Consider the following 16,512-nt stretch of genomic DNA (forward strand, 5'->3'; position numbering starts at 1 on the left):
TCGAAGAAAATAAATTTTATCAAGAGGAAATTGAGGGAAAAAAAGTTAAATTTTTTATATAAAAATTAAGCTTTCTAGTGTTGAAAATAATCGAGGTTTCAAGAAGTATTCATTTACTGAGTTTTTAAAAAATAATATTTTTAACATAAAAAATAATACTTTTTCAGTGGTCGGGTTACATATCCGTCTCACAAAATTGACCATTTTGTTGATTTTTATGGAAATGATATTTACAAATTTTTAAAATTAGACTAAAAATTTAACATTAAAAATAAATTATTTTGCCCATACCTAAATCTGATGCTGAAGGGATTTGATTTAGTTAAATCTAATAAAAATTTCCAAATGTTTTATTGTAATTATTAATTTTTTGCAAGTCAATTCCCTTAGGTTACATTTAGATGAATGAATTTGAAGTCAATGAATTTCGATGATACTTTTATTGTTAACAATGAAACAATAGCTGAACTTATTTATTCACCCAAAGTAGAAATTAATTTCAAATGTTTTTAGTATTAGGTGAACATGAAATCCATCCTAACAAGTAATTAATGGATTTGAAGTTATGTTATTGCTTATCTAAAACTACAAAAATACATTTGAATATATTTGAAATTCACGGATTTGAAATACATCAATCCAAATGCAACCTTAGATAATTTTTCTACCTAGCTATGATTGATTTTCACCATAACCCATCGACTTATTTCCAAAAGATGCATATATATCATGTATTATTAGAGAACAAGATGATAACTAATTGTTAAAATAAATTTAACAGAAAGTACGTAAAACTGGCTTATTCATATATATATTAATGGGAGCAATTTGATAGGTGGGAGGGTGGTTCATACAAGTTGTGTCAATTCTTTGAAAAGGGACATGTAGCTCTAACTTATAGACTTGGTCCTCAACGAGCCCCGTCTGTAGGCAAATGACGTGCAGAAAATGAAATTTTAGGGTGAATCAACTTCACTTTCCCATCCCCCATGCCTTCGCATGTTAGGGACCTTTACCCCAAAATAAGTTCCCTCCCGTAAATCGAATCGAAAAAAGTGTAAGAAAGTTTTTCAATACTAATGTGTGTGTGTAAATATGGTAGAAAAAACAATCTGCATATTGGTAGAATCAATTACAAATGAGAATGAACGGATTGTTAATGAAATATTTTTAATAGTATTTGCAGATGTTTATAAAAGTAATTATGAATTTTTTTTGGCAACTTTGTGAAAGAATTATAAATAATAACTTTTTTAAAATATTTACATACACTACATTAATTTGATATTACAGAATAAGATGATTGCTTCATATATAGACTTACATGCACAAAAACTTAAAAAAGATGATGTTTATATACACATGCAGGAATTCAGAGGTACACGTACGTATACCTAGACAAGTACTCTAAGTCTCCAACCCCTATTACGTACTTTATTTCAAACCAACCGAAAAAAAAAAGGAAGAAAGAAAACCCTTAGTTACAAACAGGACTTACGAGTTACGACTCATGCATGTATTCTGAAACATAAAACTAATATATTGTACAAAACCACAATCATATATGCATGCGCATGATACATATTTCTACGCCTGCATCTTGGAAATTTAGAGGAGGATGTCACGGACATGGAAGATATTTGGGTTCTTGATGACGATATCGTACATGTAGATGGAATTGAATCTGGAGAAGTCCCATGGCAAGGATATGAGATCTATGGAAGAACGCTTGTGGAATTGGAAGAGGTCCGGATCCCCATCGTAGTATCTCTCCCACCCTAAACCAGTCAGAATCTCCTCGAGAAAACCGTATGATGACACCAATTGGCCTGTTGGTAAGTGAACCAACACCTTCTTTTTCGAGCCACGTCTTCCGTCTGATTCATACTGATGATCTGATGCATTTTCGACCAGTTGCATTACTCCGTTGTTTTTGAATAACCAAACACCAGACATGATGATCTTCTTGATATATAATAGGGGGAAATATGAATCTGCAAACAAGGGAGAGGAGTACTGTTTAATATATTGGAAACGAGACTGTGCTTGTGGTGGACACGATGAAGAGAGGAAGGCTGGAGGGGTATTTATATGCGTAATTGGGACAGAAAGAACAAAGAAAGAACACTCTTGCAATCACTTGGTATATTTGCTAGTGGATGAAAAGAGAGCTGATGTTGATATATTCATATCGTGGATACATATACGACATGGGCTATGATCATCTACCTTAAACAAAATAAAATTTTCGATTCAAATTTGAGATAAGATCTCGAGTTCGAGATTCAAATATAGCACACGCCTCTTCCTTCCACTCAAAAAAAATTGTAAATCATTGTTTAATTTTAGAACAAATTTAAGTTTTGTTCCTAAAGTATATTGGAGCGTCTACCTGTTGGGGAATTACACCCCCGAAACGATGCCGACCACGATGATAATAGTACCCAAAAACTTGCGGAATAAAATAACCAACAAGAACACAAAGATTTACGTGGTTCACCCAATATAGGCTACGTCCACGGAGCACTGCAACTTTTATAACCGGAAGAAATATTACAACAAGTGTATACACCAATACACTCAATATTTCTCACACTCCCAACCCGAGTATACCGAGAAAATAATTTCTCTAACTCACACAAGAGAATTCCCGCACTCAAGAAAAAAATACACTCTTTTTTTCTATGCACTCTCTATTTATCAAAGCTAAAAAGCTTTTGATTTTGGGATACAATAACTGAAGGAATTGAGCTCTATTTATAACTAATTCCCTTGTTCAGTTTTAATAAAAATTCGATGTGGGATGAGTTTATATTATTATTTAATTTAATGTGGGCCCCACCCCATAATAATTCACCTAACAATTCTCCCACTTGAAGACTTGATTTCAATCATGTCTTCACACCATCATTGCAGCAGCTCATATATCTCCATTTATACCTGCAGTCCAACTGAAGTTGAACACAACTTCAGTTTGTCCATGGTTACCGTCTTCGTGAGCATATCGGCTGGATTTTTACTTCCAGGAATCTTCTCCAGCGTCAAGACTCCATCTTCCAGCACTGATCTGATGAAATGGTACCTAACCTGTATATGCTTTGTCCTAGCATGATAAACAGGATTTTTTGCTAAATGAATAGCACTCTGACTGTCACAGTATAATGTGCTATCTTCAAGCTTCTGACCCAATTCCTCCAGAAATGATTTCAACCATATCATCTCCTTGCTAGCTTCTGTAACTGCAACATACTCAGCCTCAGTAGTCGAAAGCGCAACAATCTTTTGCAGCTTAGACACCCAGCTTACAACTGTACCACCTAATGTGAACACATATCCAGTAGTACTTTTCCTGCCATCCAGGTCACCACCCATATCGGCATCGACAAAACCCTGTAAGCCAAATTTTGATCTCCTGAAGCATAAAGAACAACTAGCAGTACCTTTCAAATACCTGAGAATCCACTTAACTGCTTCCCAGTGTTGCTTTCCTGGATTACTCATAAACCTGCTCACAACTCCCACTGCATGTGCTATGTCTGGTCTTGTGCACACCATTGCATACATGAGGCTTCCGACAGCAGAAGCATAAGGAACCTTATTCATATAAGCCTGCTCCTGCTCCGTCGATGGTGATTGTGCTTTGGTTAGTTTGAAATGACTAGCCAAAGGAGTACTCACAGATTTAGCTTCATCCATATTAAATCTGCTAACCACCTTTTTCACGTACTCTTCTTGAGATAACTTCAAGAATCCATTCACCCGGTCTCTGAAGATCCTCATTCCAAGGATTTGCTTTGCAGCACCCAAATCCTTCATGGCAAATTCCTTTGATAAATCTTTCTTGAGTTTATCAATTTCTTCCAGACAAGCTCCAGCTATCAGCATATCATCTACATATAGCAGTAGTATGATATAAGAACCGTCAAACTTTTTCACATAACAGCAGTGATCAGCTTGACACCTTAGGAATCCATTTTCACTCATGAATCCATCAAACTTCTTGTACCACTGTCTTGGAGCTTGTTTGAGACCGTACAAGCTCTTCTGAAGTTTGCATACCATTCTCTCTTTTCCCCGTACTTCAAAGCCCTGTGGCTGCTTCATATAAATTTCTTCATCTAGGTCACCGTGAAGAAACGCAGTCTTTACATCCAACTGCTCCAAATGTAAGTCTTCCTTCGCCACTAGTCCAAGTACAGTCCTGATAGTGGTTAATTTAACCACCGGAGAGAAAATCTCGGTGTAATCAATTCCTTCCCGTTGTTGGAAGCCTTTTACAACAAGTCTTGCCTTGTACCGCTTGCTACCATCATGCTCTTCTTTTAACCGGTACACCCACTTGTTATGTAACGCCTTTTTGCCTTGCGGAAGTTCTGTCAACTCCCACGTCTGATTGGATGACAGTGAATCCATCTCATCTTCCATGGCCAACTCCCACTTGGTTGAATCATCATTTTGCATTGCCTCTTCATAAGTCTCCGGTTCACCTTTGTCTGTCAGCAAAATATAGTGAAGTGCAGGGGAGTATCTATCAGGTGGTCTAATGGTTCTCAAAGATCTCCTGAGTTCAATCACCGGAGTTTGTGGGTCATCATCTTGTGCAGTTTCTTCTTCATCTTCCTGGTTACTGGTTTTCGATTCATTCACAGGAATGTTTGTCAATGGCACTTCATCAGTCTTCTCGACTTCAGGACATTCATCTCCAGCTCCAATGTCTGACTTGTCCTTGTACAGAAGTTTCTCATTAAAGATTACATCCCTGCTCCGAATGATCTTCCGATTTTGGTCATCCCAGAAACGATAACCAAACTCATTATCTCCATAACCAATAAAGAAGCACTTCTTTGATTTCGGATCAAGTTTTGTTCTGCTTGCTGAATCAATATGAACATAGGATAGACATCCAAACACTTTCAAGAAAGAAAGGTTTACTTCTTTGCCGCTCCAAACCTCTTCGGGTATTTTGTAGTCCAGTGGTACCGAAGGTCCTCTGTTGATCAGATATGCTGCAGTGTTAACAGCATCAGCCCAGAATGATTTTGGCAATCCAGAATGCAATCTCATGCTCCTTGCGCGTTCATTCAAGGTCCTGTTCATCCTTTCAGCTACACCATTCTGTTGAGGTGTACCAGGAATGGTTTTCTCCATCTTGATCCCGTTCTGTGCACAATATTTCTTGAACTCATCATCTTCATATTCTCCACCATTGTCAGACCGTAAGCACTTCACCTTCAAGTTGGTCTCATTTTCCACCATGGCTTTCCACCTTTTAAAGGTCTCGTAAACATCAGATTTATTTTTCAGAAAATAAACCCAAACTTTTCTACTCGAATCGTCAATGAATGTGACATAGTATCTCGAGCCTCCAAGGGATGTCACAGGAGATGGTCCCCATACATCAGTATGAACCAGCTCCAACTTTGCTGCTTTCGGTTCTCTACCGCCTTTTGAAAAGCTCACCTTCTTCTGCTTTCCAAAGATACAGCTTTCACATAGTTGGTGTTCAACAGTCTTTAATTCTGGTAGCTTTCCTTTTGACACCAACATCTTCATTCCCTTCTCACTCATGTGTCCAAGTCTATAATGCCATAGACTTGAATTGGCTCCAGCATCCACAGCTGCTAATGTGTCTCTGCAACTGGAAGTCATATACAATGTTCCAGTTTTCTTTCCTCGAGCAACAATCATGGCTCCTTTGTTCACTTTCCAGGAACCATCACCGAAGGTCACATTATGGCCTTCATCATCGAGCTGTCCCACCGAGATCAGATTGCGTGTCAATTTTGGTACATGTCTGACTTTGTTGATTTTCCAGACAGATCCATTTGACATCTTCATCCGTACATCACCCATACCAACAATTTCCAAGGGTTTTCCATCAGCCAGGAAAACTTTTCCGTAATCGCCAGCGATGTAATTATCAAATACATCGCGATCACCAGTGGTATGAAACGAAGCTCCCGAGTCCATAACCCAAGAATCAACAGGGCTTTCCATGGATAATAGCAGAGCATCATGTACTTCATCAGTGACAGCATTGGCATTATTTTTCATTGATCTGCAGTTCTTTTTCAGGTGACCAGTCTCACCACAGCTCCAGCACTTCATATTCTTTTCAGAGATGTTTTTGTCTTTTCCATTTCTTGACTTGGATCTACCGCGCCATCGGTTGGAACTCCTTTCACCACTCCTGCCTCTTCCTCTGTTATCAAGATTTAGAGCAGATCTCGATGATGTTGCTTCACCCGAGTCTTTCCTGCGAACTTCTTCAGCTAGGATTTGATCTCTAACATCATTGAGTTGTAGTTTTCCTTTTCCAACAGAGTTGCTAACCGCTGCCCGCATCGGTTCCCAAGTTTCTGGTAAAGACGCCAGAAGAATAAGTGCTCGAATCTCATCATCAAATTTGATGTCCACCGATGTCAGCTGGGAGACAATCGTGTTGAATTCATTTATGTGTTTTGCCACCGAAGCACCTTCTCCCATCTTCAAGTTGAATAACTTCTTCATGAGATGTACTTTGTTGTTTGCTGATGGCTTCTCGTACATGTCTGACAGAATGGTCATCATCTCCTCCGTGGTTTTGGCCTCCGCCACGTTATGCGCCACGTTCTTTGTTAGGGTCAATCGTATGACACCTAAAACCTGTCGGTCAAGGAGCTCCCAATCATCATCCTCCATCTTTTCCGGTTTCTTTCCTGATAGAGGTTGATGGAGCTTCTTACTGTACAGATAATCTCTTATCTGTAACCGCCAGAACGAAAAATCTGTTCCATCGAACTTGTTGATTCCTGGTCCCGATCCATCATCTCCGGCCATCACTTCTCTAGCCTTAGCAAAAAATCTAAAAAATCTTTTCTGATGTGGAAGATCAGACAAAGCTGCAACCACAGAGCATACTCAGAATTCTTAAGAATTTTCACAACAAGGCTCTGATACCAGTTGTTGGGGAATTACACCCCCGAAACGATGCCGACCACGATGATAATAGTACCCAAAAACTTGCGGAATAAAATAACCAACAAGAACACAAAGATTTACGTGGTTCACCCAATATAGGCTACGTCCACGGAGCACTGCAACTTTTATAACCGGAAGAAATATTACAACAAGTGTATACACCAATACACTCAATATTTCTCACACTCCCAACCCGAGTATACCGAGAAAATAATTTCTCTAACTCACACAAGAGAATTCCCGCACTCAAGAAAAAAATACACTCTTTTTTTCTATGCACTCTCTATTTATCAAAGCTAAAAAGCTTTTGATTTTGGGATACAATAACTGAAGGAATTGAGCTCTATTTATAACTAATTCCCTTGTTCAGTTTTAATAAAAATTCGATGTGGGATGAGTTTATATTATTATTTAATTTAATGTGGGCCCCACCCCATAATAATTCACCTAACACTACCGACTCGCCAAATTTTCCGTCCATTTGTATATTTTTATGGGTAGAAGGAATGGATAATCTGCTCAACTTTTGGTTAGATATGTGTGTGATATAAATAGATATTGTAGGATCCATTCGAAATTTTGGATAATAGTAGTGACTCTTTCAACCTTTTTTATGATTTGAGCGGGCGACGACAAAAAAGGAGATGACTAAGAATCTGTCTATGCGTGTTTTAACTTAATTTTCAATATATGGGGAATCTGGAGTTGTCTCTTTGAGTGTGTGTGTGTCGACACAAGGAGAAAACAAATTTGTAGCTAGGTTGAAAGTCAATATCGATAACTCAATTTGTTACGCCCCACTTAGATCACGTGCTCTCACGCTTGAAGACAGTGATACGTCGCAGCAGAAGCTGGAAAGATATAAAAATTGTGCACGAGGGGGATCTTCATTGATGTTACTCTTGATATTCACTCTATGCATCTTCATTTACACACACACACATATATAAAATTTAATCTAATTTAAATAATATCATATCTTTATAACTACCGGCCGTATTGTAATTAAGATTAGACAATTAATCAATCACCCTGATTTTTTTTTTTTAAAATGTGATAGAGTTTATTAAAAATTGAAACATTGGCAAAGTGGATCAAAATAACCAATTCCAGCATTACATGGACCACAGCACACCCTTCGTAACACTGTCTTTTCCTTATTTTTCTTCTAAAAAAAAGAAGGCTTGCATGCAATATACATGAATACTGAGGAGAATGATCACATGCAGTCACATGGAGAATGTTATTTTAATGGTCCAACGTCTACAGCGTAGCCTAGATCTCCAATAATTCATCGTTGGGGGTATACTTGTGCAGTACCACCATATCCACGACGTCATTTTCTGAGTACACGCACGCCATTGAGTGCGGAGAAAATTCGATATAGGATAAGAGAAGAGATGATATATCTTTTGAATAAAAAAAAAAGATATATACATAATGATCGGTTGCACTCTTAAATTTCATTCGAAAAAACATATATGGGTCAAGATCAGAGTGCAGAAATATTTTTTGGGTTAGTCAATCTGCCTTACACACGATTTGAACACATAATATTTATTGTTTATGGTCTTATTATTTTATAAATTAAATATTGCCACTCGAAAATATTGTCGGTAATGAAGTCAAATTATTCCTTTTACAGACCAATAGCCAATCATTATTGTTCCTGATTGGGGTTTGCTTTGGAATTTTTAATATAATGGATAAGCATTTGAAAAATATTAAAAAAAAAAAAATTTAATCCATTACCAAACATTTAGATATCATTTGATGTTAAGGATGTGACGACTGACGAGTAAGTGATGATAAAATAATGACGAATAATGTTTTGTTTATTATATTTTTAACTTGCATGATTATTATTATGTTTACTATTTTACAATATCTCAATGGGAAAATCTAAATCAAATACTATAATTGTAAAATTTTATTTATGTCATATTTTATCATTTGCTTATCATGTGGGTGGAGAGATATGTTTAGGGACATTTTCAATGGTTCATATCATGTTTCTTCGTCTAATGTTTTAGTGAGATGAAGTTATAAAGATGATACTGAAATATGAATTTTATTTCATTAAATAATTTTAAATCAAAATTACAAATAGTTAAAAATACAATAACACATAATTAAAATTTAAAACACAATAAAAAATTACACATAATTTAAACTGTTAGTTTATTAATCAACTCTAAAGCGCAAAGCTATGCCATAATATGAAATAGCGCTGATTACAAATAATAATTTTGGAATGTCACATTAAAAATTAAGAAATACTTTTATTCTCATTAATTCTTCAATTTAAAATATAAAAATATATTACAAAATCTAAATAATACCACCACTATAAAATTCGTACGTAAAAATTGCAAGCAGCCTTCACAGGATGTATGTGTATATATATATACACACATTGCAAATTTAGAAGAGAAAAACATCTAAATATCCCTTTAACTAAGCCTTTTGTGGTAGGTAGATAGATAGATACAAAAGAGGCAGTGCAGATTTCCTCGATCAAATGAACTCCGATATACATACAACCATCTAACAAAACTAGTACAACGTATCTGTGATAAGTTGAATTACGGTTTCGCCTCCATCCATCACTCGATGTCTTTTATGGCATCCTGGATTCATATTGTACATTGAATAGAAGAAGAATAAGTCAACATATTTTCAGCTTCGAACGTTCTATGCATCAAAACTGTGTCCAGCCATGTCCGTGCACGCGTACGTACCTTAGCTAGGCGTGTAACGTAGGTAGCAGCGATTGCTGTTGCTAACAGCCCTAATCCAAGTGTCAATAGCTGACCATCCCCTCCACTGCCTAACCCTACTCCAGATTCTTCTTGCTGCAGATTAATCAAATCCGATACAAGAAAAAAGGGAACGTTAACTACATGAACGCTGCTCAAAATTTTCAAGAACATCAGAATCTTTAAGTGACGCGATGCTTCATATCAGATGAACAAGTGAAACTCACAATAACTGCTCTGCCAAATGCACCAGCACTCACATATGCCCATGTTCCAGGAAGCATACCTAACCAACTGCAAATACAAAACAGCATAGCCGAATCTAAATCAACTTGTTTAATATTTAAGAACATGCTTGTGATACAGCTTCAATACATTACATATTTCTCTTTATGCAACTTAAAAACCTTGAGTTTTTTTTTTTTAAAAAATACAAATAAAAATGCATGGTACTCAATGACATGTAATGTACAAGGTCATGAAGAATTATTTTCATCAGTTGGAGAACAATTTCCAGCTGATTATCATGTCTTGCAAATTACAATTGCGGTTTAGCTCTAGTAACTGGGGGACATATTTAGATATGTAAAAAGAAAAGGGCAATGCTCTACTGTCAAGGCATATGCTCTCTAGTAAATAAATGAATAAAGCATTCATAATTATTATTGCTTAAGTACCTATGTCACAGCTTTAAAAAATAAAAGACAAAAAGAAACTCTATTTACGTATGATAACGCAAATCACAATAGTTTAAATGTGTAATATATAGCAAAAGCACAACACTCATTTTACTGGAACTGAATGAAAACTAATAGAAAGAAAAGAAGACGACGCCGACCTTCCAAGCACATAGGGTACAAATTGGACAGATGTAAGTCCGTATAGATAATTTCCAAGAGAAAAAGGAAGCAACGGGCTCAATCGAAGAAGAGTAACAACCCTGAAACTATTTTCCCCAATAGCTTTGTCTATGGCAAGGAATTTTGGGTTTTCTTCAACTAGCTTAAGAATGCGCTCACGAGCAAAATATCTGGCAATTAGAAACGCAACACTTGCTGCAATCTGAAAGCAGATGGAATGCAACGTTGGATACCGAGATACATTTTTTCACAGCCTCCTATAATTATAGATTGCAGACGTACCGTGCCACTGATTGAAACGATAATAGTCCCAGTAAACGAACCAAACAGAAGACCAGCCGACAAAGTCAAGGGGATGGCTGGTATTGCAAGTATCTACAAGGAAAAATAACACATCACTACATGATAGATTTGTAGCAGTGTCATATATACGAGAAAATTAAACGGTTCCAGCATTCAACTGAAGAAAGGGATCTTTGGAAGCAATTCAACAAGAACCAGGGAGGATGTGACAATCACAAGATGGAAGCTAATGGCTTTTTAATGGCATTAATTTTGCTATTTTCTGCATGGATCAAGAACATGACTCGCAAGGTGCGATATGTCGGCTATAGTAATTCAAACCAGTTTTCATGTTTTCACTTTCCAAAAGTACCTGTGTTTGATGAAGAAAGAATAGCCAAAGATAGTAACTATGGTGGGAATTCAATTCCCTATCAAGTAATTTTGAGTAAGCTGAAACAGGGGTGAAGCGAGCGCATAACAGACTACTTCCAACTACATGATATTCCCAATAAGAGGAATAAGCAGATTCTTACTTCTAATCCTGAATAAACTGCAACAAAAAGAGCGTATCCAGCTGGCCCGTAACCTGCAATAGAGCAGTCCTATGAGAATTTGAGGAAGAAATATTTCTTTCTACATTAATAACATATAAAAGAAACATATGTTTTTTCTTAAATTTATAAGATGTGACTATCCAGAATCTGATAAAAACGATCCAGACTCGCTCTAAGCAATGACTTCTGTTGTGATTCATAGGTGCTTCATAATAGATTCATTCATCAAACAAGTCAGCATCATTTTATTTACACCAGCAACTGACCATTGCCACTAAAAATTAGATGAAGCAACTGAAGTTGGCAGTGGTATTTCATCATCAGTTATTTAATGCAAAGAAAAGGGACCTAAAGGTGGTGCACACTGAACCATGAATGTGAATTCCGATACAAAAAGATCAAAATCTTGTTTTGGTGGATTTAAATTAGTTAGAACACCAATCAGCAATGCAAAATTAAATTAAATTATACTCAAATTTCAAAGTACAATTATCCACAAAAGATTTTCCAATAAAACCAGTCTATATCAGAATCTAGACTTGCATTGTGTTTTTTTTTTTTTTTTTTGCCATCAAAGAGGCCAACTTGTGGAACAGACCCCAACCAAGCAGCAATATTGACAGCTTGTTCGGCTAAGTTTATAAGTTAATTAAAACTAGTTATGAAACATTCAACTTAATTTTTAATTTCATATAAGTTGAATTCAAACAATATAAATACTTATTCTTATATCCTAAATTATTTACAAATCAATTTTTCTTCTCTATTCTCTTTTAATCTTTAGATCATTTGATTTTTTCTTTACTCTCTCGTTTTTTCATTCCAAGTGACTTATCTTATCCAACATCTTTAAAAGCTTTGTTTTACGATATCATACAAGCTTCAAACAATATCGTTTCCGCTATATCTAGCAATATTTTGATTCCAAACTCAACATTAACCCAACTTCATCAAGACAACAGGAATTGCAGCAAAAGTTGACTAAGTCAGATACCCAGCAGAAGAGAATAAATCAACAAATCAATTGCTGAAGCTCTTTGTGAGAGCCAACTACAATATACAATCCACCAGTAAAAACTTTCCACATAAATCAATTTAGCAACATAAATATCCGAACCAACGATCAAGCATAACCATCGAAAAAGGAGACAGAGTGAACAAAGCAAAAACACTACCATCAATGATGTTAGAAAACTGGGTCAAGAAAGCATTGATCTGATCCTTGTAAACGTATCCCACAGCCCCAAATCCACCAACCACTCCCACAAGCAGGAGTCCAGCCAAGATTGTGCCTTTAAGAGCAGCTCCTCCTCCGGTGGAGGTGTCACCATCATTTTCTCCTTTTGGGTTGAAATTCAAGATTTTACTTGCATTATCTGAAGTCTTTGGGTGGGTCTGCTGCCGTTTCTTGATCTGTTTGAGGGCGCAGTATGGCTTCAAGAAATGAAATCGACTGGGTTTGATTGGGAACAATGGGAAGTATAAGTACGGCCATTGTTGGAGAGTGATGGACGGGGAAGAGGAGGAAGAAGGGAAGGCGTGGCACAGTGGTATCGATGGTGCTGATGCGGTTCTAACTGAAGGAACGGTGAGCATTTTACACCGATCACTGTGGAAGGATAAAGTTGGTGCTGCTTCTCTTTTTCTCCTCCGTTTATTATTTTTATTTATTCATGTTTCTAAGTTGTTTTTTTATTTTTATATTTTGATGACTTGAAAGTTCGTTAATATAATAATTTGTAAATTATATTAATAAAGTAAATCATATTAGATAAATTTTGCTTGATAAAATTTCTAATAATTGACAAACGCTCACTTACTTTGCCAATTCAGATATATTTTGAACCGTAATTTGGTTTTTTGGATCGTGTTGAAAGATGATCATTTCGTTCCACAAGCTTCTAGCTCTGGAGAATATACTAGCAGTATCTTCTATTAATTGTGGCCACATTTGCCAATTGTCGTGGTTTTCGCCTGGCTGTCTTTGGATTTCAATAATTATCTGAATGGTTGTTTTTTATTGGCATTGGAAGCAAGTTTATAGCAAGGTAACGTTTCACAGTCGATTGAAATGATTAAATATTGAGAAGATTTTAAAAACTTATTCAAAAAATAATTAAATAAGAATTTAAAATACATTATAGAATTTATTTATCCGAACAAATTGTTATCTTAAATTAGCTTCAAATTTATCATTTCAAATACATCCACTACAGAGAATCAGCGCATCCGAATTTATCAAATTCAGGTATTTTGCTTATGATTTGTTAGTTTTTTTATTTGATTCTGTTTATTTTTTTGAACAGAAAATCACGTAAAACTAATAGTTTCTATTGAATAATTTTCTCCGACTGGTTAAATTTTTACCTTGCATGGAAATACTTCTCCGATCTTCCTTACATATGAAGGATTGACAACCGTAGTTATAGTCATTTTTCAAGCTTATTGTGTTTCTTATATAATTCTAAAATAAAACCGACTCACATTGTCGTTGAGCTAGCAGCAAGGAACTCACTATTTGCGTATGAAATTTTAAATGCGACTAATCCTAAAATGTAATTTTTTTGCAAATTTATAGTAGTTCAGCTTCCCATTTCATTATTAATTAATTGTTCAGCTAGAAAAAAGCTTACATAATTTTAAGGATCAAATTCACAGTTTTTCGAATGAACTCTGTCGTCCTTGGGAGCAGAATTTTGCACACTGTTTGATTACACGAACAACTTATGTCGTCTAAAGTTAATGATGTAGGTGGAAGTTCATACAATTTTTACATTTAAGCACTCTTTCTTATTTTTCCAACTTGTTACTAATTCTTTAGAGGTGTAAGAATGTTCTTGAAAATTATCATGTTTGGAAATTGACTGGGATGGGAATTTGAATATGGTGTAGGTTGCTATGGGGTTTGCATCATGAGCACCACTTGGAAAGATGGGCGACACCCTTTCTTCATCAACTTTATATCCTGCTTCCTCAATGAATCTACTATTCATTTCCAGGATGGCTTCCTTTTTAACTTTTTAAATATTCTGGTTTGCAGGACTTCATTTTTAACCGTGGAGGTGTATCTGCAGCTTTCATATTTGTGACTAATTGGGATTCAAACGACAATGTGTCTATCTTCAGCCGGTAAATGCTGCATATCTACCCTTCTGATTTCTGTTGCTGATATTTTTTTCATCTTTATTTGTATGTAATAAAGTTGATTGCTTGGTTTAGAGTTCAGAAATTGAGGGGACAGTTTGCGAACTTGTACTTGGTTGTTACCCTCCCAACAAAGGATCAAATGATTCTTTTGTTCGCTCTTATATCAAGTGAGATATGGCCATTTTAGCACTGAAGATGCATTCTTCCTCGCATTATGCTTCATGAACTGAGCACTTGTTAAATTGTGCCTTTCCAAAGATATGGCATGGAGCTTGGTAGTCCAGCATTCATGCCTGTAAAAGACTTGGAGATGGGATTTGAGAAAACTGTCAAGGTTGTCCTTGCTCGAGGAGGTAAGATTATATTTCTCAAAGCTACAAGTTATGAGGATTCTCGAACCATTTTTATCATATGGATTTTACTGCAGCATGCAAGAGGCTGGATGTCACAGCAAAACTGAGAGCAGAGGCTTGTAGTTGAACCTTTCTACATGTTTCAGTTAAATAGTGTTTCTTTGCAATTCATGACTAACAAATGTAAATGTGCTTATAGAGGGAAATATATGTGCAATCAATGAACCTCTATATCAAAGTGGTTACATCTATTCCTGGGATTGATAATCATGATGCCAATGCGGTACTAAGATAATTTGCCGTTTCAGAAATCACACACTCACTGACTCACACACAAGTATATTTACATTCGTTAACATTTGCTGCTGGTGAAACTTGGCCACTTGATACTGGTATTCATCTTATGTTCAAATGCAACTTGCATGCTTTGTAAAGTCCAAAATAGAAAGACAATATGGTTCTTAGAGTTGTTAAGCTTCTCTAAATCTTAGGATACTAGAGGTGCACGCAAGCAGAGTTGAGCTCCGGTAGTTTATCACTGGAGCTCTACTTCATGAAAACTTAGGCTACTGGAGTTCGAGCCTAAGAATAGAACTTCTCCATTTTATCTATCATAATCCTGTCAAATCCGCAAAATTCTTTCGACATTCATACTCACATTTGCTAAACACACTAATTGACCGTAAAAAGAAAATCATAGGACTATAAAATTATGAGTAAGTAATGAAGGTATGGTTAATGTTGTTAAAGAATATGAAAGCTGACTAAGATGTATCAAATCAAAAAATTAAAAAGTTTGAAAATTAGCAATAGCTTGAGCATAACAAATAAACACAGAAGAAGCAATGATACAGATAAAAATATACTCCGCATAATTGATTCAAATGTATTTTCACCTGTCAAAGTTGGCAAGTGGATCTAAAATTTTATTCCAAATCCGAGGAAATTCATTGGATGCATTATGACACAAATTCACTAAATTGCATTCTCCCCAATATCTATCAAATTTAAGTTTCATTTTTGGCATATTTTCTTGTATAAAGTCATCAACGCTACATGCATTCCTCTCAATTAATTTGTCGGTCAAAGGTGAGTATCAATTTCAAAAAGTTTTGCTGGTTGTTTATCTGCTCTTGATAGATGAGAATTTTGAGCATTTTGAGCTCGTGGTTAATTTTTACCAGTGAATAGAGCTTCTAAATTTTAATCAGGTCGAGGTCAACTAGTGCACAATCTTAGCCCGACTCCATATGAATTCCAAAGCCTTAAGCTAGATAATTATGCAGGTCGCATAGCCTACCTCATGCAAACATGTAGTGGCATTGTTAAATATTAGCTGTTTTATTTGATGATGTAAGATCAAAATCCCACGGAAATACTCACATGTCAGGCTTCTTCGTTTCAGCTTAATCAAGCGATTGGTTCCATTGAAGCAATAGCAAAGGCTTCCAAGGAGTACATCATGAATAACACTGATCTTTCTGCTAAAAAAGCTGAACTGATTGCAAAGTTCTTCAGAGATCCGAAGTATTACCTTGGTCCCAAAATCAAATGAACGATGACTTTTTAAGCTGGCAGTCACGTGCTGCAGCTA

General features: G+C 36.0%; 2 protein-coding genes and 1 pseudogene across 2 annotated transcripts; 1 reads left to right on the top strand and 2 right to left on the bottom strand.

The window, feature by feature from the left end:
• Window positions 1-1,291: 1,291 nt before the first annotated feature.
• Window positions 1,292-2,067, bottom strand: LOC140970431 (flowering-promoting factor 1-like). The gene has a single exon (XM_073432192.1). It carries the CDS (start codon window positions 1,954-1,956, stop codon window positions 1,609-1,611), a length of 348 nt encoding a protein of 115 aa, XP_073288293.1. The 5' UTR covers window positions 1,957-2,067; the 3' UTR covers window positions 1,292-1,608.
• Window positions 2,068-9,434: 7,367 nt separating this feature from the next.
• Window positions 9,435-13,083, bottom strand: LOC140970432 (uncharacterized). Its single transcript, XM_073432193.1, has 7 exons — window positions 12,594-13,083; window positions 11,398-11,450; window positions 10,862-10,954; window positions 10,558-10,781; window positions 9,947-10,013; window positions 9,702-9,815; window positions 9,435-9,590 (listed from the first exon to the last, which is right to left on the bottom strand). Exons 1-7 carry the CDS (start codon window positions 13,012-13,014, stop codon window positions 9,567-9,569), a joined length of 996 nt encoding a protein of 331 aa, XP_073288294.1. The 5' UTR covers window positions 13,015-13,083; the 3' UTR covers window positions 9,435-9,566.
• A 548-nt stretch (window positions 13,084-13,631) lies between these two features.
• On the top strand, window positions 13,632-16,481 carry LOC140970383 (protein PARTING DANCERS homolog; annotated as a pseudogene).
• Window positions 16,482-16,512: the final 31 nt, after the last annotated feature.

The sequence above is a fragment of the Primulina huaijiensis genome, unplaced genomic scaffold, assembly GCF_012295235.1.
Source record: "Primulina huaijiensis isolate GDHJ02 unplaced genomic scaffold, ASM1229523v2 scaffold5913, whole genome shotgun sequence".
NCBI classification, from domain to species: domain Eukaryota; kingdom Viridiplantae; phylum Streptophyta; class Magnoliopsida; order Lamiales; family Gesneriaceae; genus Primulina; species Primulina huaijiensis.

Coding starts and splice junctions, on each gene's coding strand:
- LOC140970431 (XM_073432192.1), bottom strand. CDS start 1,956: ATGTCTGGTGTTTGGTTATTCAAAAACAACGGAGTAATGCAACTGGTC.
- LOC140970432 (XM_073432193.1), bottom strand. CDS start 13,014: ATGCTCACCGTTCCTTCAGTTAGAACCGCATCAGCACCATCGATACCA. Junction 10,782..10,861: donor TCGTTTCAATCAGTGGCACG/GTACGTCTGCAA, acceptor ATCTGCTTTCAG/ATTGCAGCAAGTGTTGCGTT. Junction 9,816..9,946: donor CATTTGGCAGAGCAGTTATT/GTGAGTTTCACT, acceptor ATTAATCTGCAG/CAAGAAGAATCTGGAGTAGG.